This window comes from Macaca thibetana, chromosome 6 (genome assembly GCF_024542745.1).
Source record: "Macaca thibetana thibetana isolate TM-01 chromosome 6, ASM2454274v1, whole genome shotgun sequence".
Lineage (NCBI taxonomy): Eukaryota > Metazoa > Chordata > Mammalia > Primates > Cercopithecidae > Macaca > Macaca thibetana.
The window spans coordinates 51,730,122-51,738,024 of record NC_065583.1 but is presented as its reverse complement, the minus strand read 5'-3'; the positions used below and the strand labels follow the sequence as shown (position 1 = coordinate 51,738,024).

General features: G+C 42.2%; 1 protein-coding gene across 2 annotated transcripts in view; it reads left to right on the top strand.

The window, feature by feature from the left end:
* Positions 1–314: 314 nt before the first annotated feature.
* CHSY3 (chondroitin sulfate synthase 3) overlaps positions 315–7,903 on the top strand; it is a 282,613-nt gene continuing 275,024 nt past the window's right edge. Inside the window, exons 1-2 of one of the 2 annotated variants that reach the window (XM_050795154.1) lie at positions 315–1,467; positions 3,900–4,183. In XM_050795154.1, coding sequence (XP_050651111.1) covers positions 666–1,467; positions 3,900–4,183 — 1,086 coding nt within the window. In that variant the 5' untranslated portion in view covers positions 315–665. The remainder of the gene's footprint in view (positions 1,468–3,899; positions 4,184–7,903) is intronic. The other variant, XM_050795155.1, reaches the window with a different exon arrangement.

Below are 7,903 nucleotides of genomic sequence, written 5' to 3'. Positions count from 1 at the left end.
ACGGGAAATGGGACGAAGAGCAAGAGCTGGGGGAGGAGGGAAGAGGGGGCGTCGGCGCTGCAAGCCGGAGGCGGCCCGACAGGGATCGTTTCCTTCCGGAGAGGAGGCCGGCTCTGGACTGAGGCGCGGACGGGGGCCGTCCAAGGGCGGGTGACTGGGAAATACCGCGGCCCGCGCTTCCCTCCGGCTGGCAGCGGTGCCGCCTGCGGCTCCTCCTCCGGGCCAGCTCGGAGCCCGGCGGCGGGGGGAGCGGGAGGCGGGAGCGAGGGCGGGGGCTCGGGAAGAAGAGAGGAGGGAGGGCCCAGGCGCGCCAGTGACAGGGTGGCAGCCTAGGAGCGGACGCGTTGCCGCCGCCGCTGCTCCTCCTCCTCCTGCAGCTCCGCTCGCTGCCGCCGCCGCCGCCACCGTCGCCGCCGGGAGAAGTTTCACTCCCGACCCTCGCTCGGAGCCCCGGCCCAGAGCCGAGCGAGAGCCTGGCAGGCAGCTGCAGCCCGCGGCAGTCGAGGCGTCCGCGGCGCTCCGACCTCCAGCCGGTGTCGGCGCCTAGGCGGCGGGCTGCGGCCGGGGCTGGGGGCGCAAAGGCGGAGGAGGGGCGGGTGTGAGCCGGGGAACCCGCGTGCCCCGCCGCGGCAGCCCAGCGAGCGTCCGCGCCCGGGGCAGCCGCGATGGCTGTGCGCTCCCGCCGCCCGTGGATGAGCGTGGCATTAGGGCTGGTACTGGGCTTCACCGCCGCGTCCTGGCTCATCGCCCCCAGGGTGGCGGAGCTGAGCGAGAGGAAGAGACGCGGCTCCAGCCTCTGCTCCTACTACGGTCGCTCCGCGGCTGGCCCCGGCGCCGGCGCTCAGCAGCCGCTCCTCCAGCTCCAGTCCCGGCCACGGCAGGAGCAGTCGCCGCCCCCCGCGCGCCAGGAGCTCCAGGGGCCACCGCTGCCCGAGGCAGCCCCCGGAATCACCAGTTTTCGAAGCAGCCCCTGGCAGCAGCCACCTCTGCTGCAGCAGCGGCGGCGAGGACGCGAGCCTGAGGGTGCGACGGGGCTTCCCGGTGCTCCAGCGGCCGAGGGGCAACCCGAGGAGGAGGACGGGGGCGCGGCTGGGCAGCGGAGAGGCGGCCGGCCAGGGAGTAGCCACAACGGCAGCGGGGACGGGGGTGCTGCCGCCCCGAGCGCCCGACCCCGGGACTTCCTATACGTGGGGGTGATGACCGCGCAGAAGTACCTGGGCAGCCGCGCGCTGGCCGCGCAGCGGACCTGGGCGCGTTTCATCCCCGGCCGCGTGGAGTTCTTTTCCAGCCAGCAGCCCCCCAACGCCGGCCAGCCCCCGCCACCCCTGCCTGTCATCGCGCTGCCGGGTGTGGACGACTCCTATCCTCCCCAGAAAAAGTCCTTCATGATGATCAAGTACATGCACGACCACTACCTGGACAAGTATGAGTGGTTCATGCGCGCCGACGACGATGTCTACATCAAAGGTGACCTCCCTGCGCCGGCTTTCCAGCCTGTCCGCCTCCCCAACTCCTTTCTCTGTAACCGGCCCTAGCCCCTGCCCAGCCCCTCCGCTGCTTCTCTGCCAGCACGTGCTCCCGGCTCCCACAGGCCCTGGCCCGCCCTCCCCACCCCTTGCATCCGCCCATAATTCGTAGCCCGTTCCTCCTCTTCTGCAATCTGGACCCTTCTCACACCTGCCTGGCTTTATTCGCCTTCCTCACTTGCTGTTTTCGGTGCCGCCTCGCTCTTGTCCCTCAGTCTTTACCGTGTGGGAGAGGTTAGAAAAGGGACCGTAGAGCTAAACCAAAGGCCATTCCCACTCTGCCCTCCTCTGAAAGCCCCTGCTGATGGTAGTTTCCCCAATCGGTCCAGAGGGGCGTGGTCTTTGGTGCAGGAAGGGAAGACGGAGGATGCTGGCTACAACCAGTTTGGAGATCCAGTGTTCTTGCTTTGAATCTTGCTCTTTTGTTTAAACTGGATCTAGCGCACTTTTGGAACTGCTCAGATTGAGGAATCATCTTCGCTGTCCGGGACCCTTTCCTACGTGTTCCCTTCCCTTTGGCTCAACTCTCCACACACTGGGAGTCCCTGGCCATCCCCACCGCCCTAGCACGCTGCTCTTTCCAGCCACTACAGTGCAGCACCAAGCCGTCTCCCATCCCCCGCCACACCTCAATAAAACCCTGAGAGAATGGGCATATTGTAAGGAATTAGTGGTGGGGAAGAAGAGGAAAGCACCCACTGATAAGCCAGACCCCGGGAACAGCAGACTGTACTAGCACACACTAGTACTGGTTCCTTTCCAGTGCATTTTGGTGGCCGCGGTGATAAGCAGAGGCTGGAAGTTCTTCCCAGAACCACAGGCAGCCACAGCAAGAAAAAACTTTTTTGTCAGTTTAAAAGAGGCGCGGTCTTTTTCCCGGAATGTGGGCGGCTCTGGACAGAGAATTTCTAAACTCAGCGGATCAAAGTTCTTTAGGTCAGGGAAGTGAATCTTTCCAGTCCAGCCAGTTGCAGAGATGGGGAGGAACGCAAGGGAAGCAGCAGGGTTGTACTGAATGAGGTTTCTCTGAGCTTTCCACATTTCCTAGCTTCTTGGTCAAAGGGGGGCAGCCCTTCCTTATTTTAAGCCTTGCTGCTTTCTCCTGATTCAGATAGTACTTTTCACACAATGCAAGAAAAAGAAACAAAAAGCCAAACAATAAACCCTAACTGTCACATTTTGGCACAAGGAATTAGTGTAATCATAATAACTAGAGATCTCTTGGGTTTGGATTGGAAGGAGGGAAGTCACTCTAGAGCTGATTGGAATAAAAAGTACTGATAATTGGATACAAAAATAAAGAATGGTCCCATGACATTTTTAACAGTGATATTTAGGATTGACTCAAAGAAAAAAGCGTCCTCTACTTTAAGTTCCTTGTCTTGGATGTGTCAAAATTTCAAAGGTTTCCTAGCAGAAGTTTGCCACACTTTGCAGAGAATTTATAAAATGCATCAACAGCACCTACTTCTTTCATTTGTTTTAATGCTTTGAAAGATTGTCCTTCAGAACATTAAAATGACATATTATTTCAATTTCTATTAAGAATGAAATGTATTTTGTATTAAGAACCCAATAATAGCTGAAACTCATTGAGATACAAGGGGCAAGGCATGGGATCAAGATAATGACTGCAGATGCTGTGCTCATCAAAAATGGCAGTAAAGATGCTGACTGGGAGTATGAAGAAGGTGACTCTCTACTTATTCCAGTGTATCACTTAGAATACCAAGTGCTTCTGAACTGTTTTACCTGCAAAATTTTATTTTTAAAAGTTTTTTTCCTGAACTTACAAACTACAAGTGAAACCAATTACACTAATTTTTGGCAAACTTTTTTTTCTAAAAAGGTGCCTTCTCAAATTAAATTTCAAGACAGGTTTGATTCAAACACCCTCCAAAACTGTGTGGGTTGTATATGACTGAAGTTTAATTAATGGCAAAACACCGAACTAAACCAATTACGAGTAAAAAATAATTATTAGGTGTCAACAGTCAGCCAAAACAATGCTAAATACCATTATTTAATATTATTTTATATTCCTGGGAACTTTTTGTTACTTCAAATATACTGAGAAACCTGTCTTTACTTTCTTTGTTATTATTTCACCTTTTACAGAAAATTGGTGATTGTCAGAGCTGTTAAGGTTTTTCAGTGACCTTAAGAAACTGATATAATTTTAATATGTTTTAATTAATAAATATGAATTAGTGTTTTCAAAATAATAGAATATTGGAAGAGGTTTTTTCTTCTGTTCAATTGTGTAAGACTGAGGAGTTTAAGCACAATGTTTAAAGTTCTGCCCCTTACCTTGTACATTATAAGTGATTATGAAATAAGGAGACATAGTAATTGTTGCCTTTCTTTTTGTAGGTGATAAGTTAGAAGAGTTTCTTAGATCACTAAACAGCAGTAAGCCTCTCTACCTGGGGCAGACTGGCCTGGGGAATATTGAAGAGCTTGGAAAGCTGGGACTGGAGCCTGGGGAGAACTTCTGTATGGGAGGACCTGGCATGATCTTTAGCCGAGAAGTTCTCAGGAGGATGGTGCCACATATTGGTGAATGCCTTAGAGAAATGTACACGACTCACGAGGATGTGGAAGTAGGAAGATGCGTTCGCCGTTTTGGTGGGACTCAGTGTGTCTGGTCTTATGAGGTAAGCCTTGAGCTGTGATGAAAATGTTCACATAGTACATGTATATGCCTTTTTATAATCTAGGGCAGCAATTCTATTCATTGTCTCTGTATCTTTGTATCTACTTGAAAGTGATAGTAGCAGCCCTTTGAGGATACAAGAGTGGGAGATAAGTTTCTCATTAGGTGTCAGGGCCTGTCTGAGACTTTGTTATTAGCATGCCCCTTAACTTCAAGCAGTGGCCTATACTTATGGCCACATCTCTGGAACATTCTTATATCCTCCTCTGCTTGATTTATTGGTGCTTATATACACGTGAATCTATTTCTCTTCTCTAACAAGGGTGTAATTTTACTCCTCTCTTCAGCTGTAGCCTTTAGCATTTGGTACTGTGCCTTTTTATTTTATTTTATTTTTGGTTAGGTGTGTAATGGCATCTCTTTGTTTTTAAATGGTTAAAATCTGAAGTTTCTTTGGATATTTTCCAGTGGAAATTTAACATATTTTTAAAGGTATTAGAAAAGTAAACTAATAGTGTATCACTTCTGGTAGATGTATTCACAAAATTCCAATCACTGTATTTCCTTAGGCATATAAAAGGAATGAGTTGTCTGGAAAAAAAGCAGAAGTTTAAATGGTGTTCAGTAGCTGCTTAGTATTTTTGACAGATTCCCTAAAAGTTGTTTATGTCTATTTCTATGCTATTTTCTGAAGAGGAACAATTATTTAAATAATCTTAGCTATTTATTTGTTGCCGTGATCATTTTTATGAAATACTTTGAGATTTTTTCCTTCAGAAATTGATTTTGAAATGTAACAACATTTTATTTAAAATACACTTCCTAATAGATAATTTTTATAAAAATTTATTTAACATTAAAATAATGTATTGTCTTTAGTATAGTTTGGTTTTCAAGTAGTTGGAATTTAGTATTATTTTAGCTACAGAGTGCACAGCTTTGTAAATTATATCTTAACTCCTTTGTTTATGTTTTCAAATTTTTCATGTCACTTAGTATAGAAGAAACATTTTATGGAAATATGTTCCCTGTGAAGTCACTAAATACACAGTTTCATTTGTTTTTCTTGTAAGTGTAGTCTCACTTTAGTTAATTTTGCTTTCTCTTTTATGCTTTGTGGTATTTATACTTTGGGGACATATTTTATACATTACAGAAAGTAAAAATTATTAGTCATTTGAAATAGGCATGAAAATTTAAAATGATTATGTTGCTAATTTATTTTGATAATAAAATGGTAATTTGTAAAAACCATCCTACAACTACCCTTTAGGATAAAAATTTATGTAAAAACATTACAGTTTAGAGACAGGTCATCTAGAATAAACTCAATAAAATATTTCTTCCTTTGTTATAAAACAAAGTAAAAGACAAAAATATTTAATACAGAGAACATATTCAGTTGATTTTGTTTACATAATGTTATTATTTTGCAGATATTTACTTTACATGGCTAAGTAAAAACATATTTGTATGGATAAGTAAAAAAATCTCATCTGTAGTTAACAATATAGATGGGAAATTATTGTTTTGTATGATACTTTATTACCTTAATATAATATATAAAATTTTAACCAAGATAGTGTTTAAACATTCTTCTTTTCAAGTTCTCATTGATTCTGCTATGAAGGCCTAGTCTTCACCTAGCATTCCATTCCTTCATGTTCAAGAGAGTAAGATATGCACAAAATTGGGAGCTCAAAAATTGATTTAATATTTTATTTATAATATAGGCCTTTGTCCTGGTTAAAGTGAAGAGAAGTTATATTATAGATGTGCACCCTGTCTGTTAGAATAAGTGCAATCTTAGATCCTTTTATTAACTGATGTAAGAGGAAACAAAAGAGATTCCAAGTCTTACAGGCTGTAACCTGGTGAATATAACACTTTCAGTACTTTTTGTAATACATTTGAATTTAGACTGACACTTGACCATCACTGACTTATGAATCTGTATAAAACTAAACTAATCATCTCAACATGTTTCCCTAGCATTAGAAAATGTTTTCTAGATAAGTACTGTTGACTTTATGTTTTTCTAAGCTATTATATAGAATTTACTTTGTTTTGGGATTTCAGTCTTTAAAGGAGCTATTTAAACAGTATTAATTTAAAGGACGCATTGATTTAATTATAATACAAAGTCTCAAAAGTCTTACGTAGAGAAGTGATGGTAAATTTTATTACCAAGAGATATGTGAAAAAGCATTGTTAGCAAAATTAATAAAGATATATATACAAAGAAATGATATCTAAATTTTAATACTAGAATGTGTTCTGTGTTTCATGAGACACCTAAGTAGGTAACTTGGGGCACAGCTAAACTGGGTATAACATTCACAGATGCCATACTTCACTTTCTAATTTGGATTTTATGTTAGTGGAAATGATGTCCATGTATGATACTGTTCATATTATATAGAAAGATTGGTCTATTCTACTCCAGGTTGGCATTCTCAGTAAAGGTGAGATTTTACATCTGCTCATTAAAAAAGCTATGAAATTGATCATTACTTTTTTCCCATAGTTCTTTTGAAAGCACTATCTGCGATAGAATTTTCATAAAATTTTAAATTTCCTTTATCTATCCCTTTCACAAATTTTACAATTTTTTTTGTTTGTTTGTTTATCCTCCTAATAAAAGTTCTTTCAGAGTTGAGAGTCTTGTTAAGACAGCATGTTCATGATTTTTGAGTTTGAATAGATCAAATGTTCATGATAGAATGTCATCTTTTAAAAATGGTGAACACGCTTGCAGATCTTATAAAAAGAGAATTGTAAGATTATTAAATAAAATATATAATTGTTAGTTTTCCTTGAATATAAGTTATATTCTTTATAAAATCTAGGAATGAAGCTTCCAGTATTATTCTTAACTGCTAAACTGAAATTACTTTCTCTGTGTTTGTATGTACCATTAAAAATATATTGTAAAAGAGAAAGAGAAAGAGAGAGAAAGATGATGGGGGGATTTGAACTGGGGTTTGAGCCACCATTTTAACATTTACTAGTTTAATTGTCTTTCGCAGGTTACTTCTTTAAGTCTTGTGTAATTCAACTGAAAGTAGAGTTTGTAAGAGTATTTATCTCATACATTTCAGAAAAGATTAGGTGAAATGATCCATGTAAAGCCCTTAAGGTAGTGTCTGGCACATGGTACATTTTCAATAGATGTTAGTTTTTATTGTTCTAATGTTATAGATATCACGTACTGTATTATACAACATGGATTCATATATTTCCCGTAATAATTATTAGTAATGGATGGGTGATTCATTTATATCAAAAAGGTCAAAATAAAAAATGAATTCTCAGAGAGTTAAGCTTTTTTTGGTAAAGAATAAGAAACCAGTATGTTGCAGTATTTTAGAAATATGAGGAATTCAGCATTAGTGAAACTTACTGTGAAATATAGACACCTGTTTTAAAAATGCATTACAAATATTTGTTTCAATCTTTGCACCTAATATGTATAAGATATATATATAACTGAATTTGAGGATGTTGTGTGGAAAATATTACCTAACAAATTATTATTTAATATACATATGTAAAGAATCCCAAACAGATCTACGTAAGGAAAAATATTACTGTATAGATTTCTAAATTAATTGCCAGAACAATGGCCGCCTTTTTTGAGTTTCTCTGGCATCTTCAGTAGGGAAGAAAGTCCCGGTGTACCTCAGGTCTTTGAGGTAATGATCTGCAGCTTCCGGCCTTT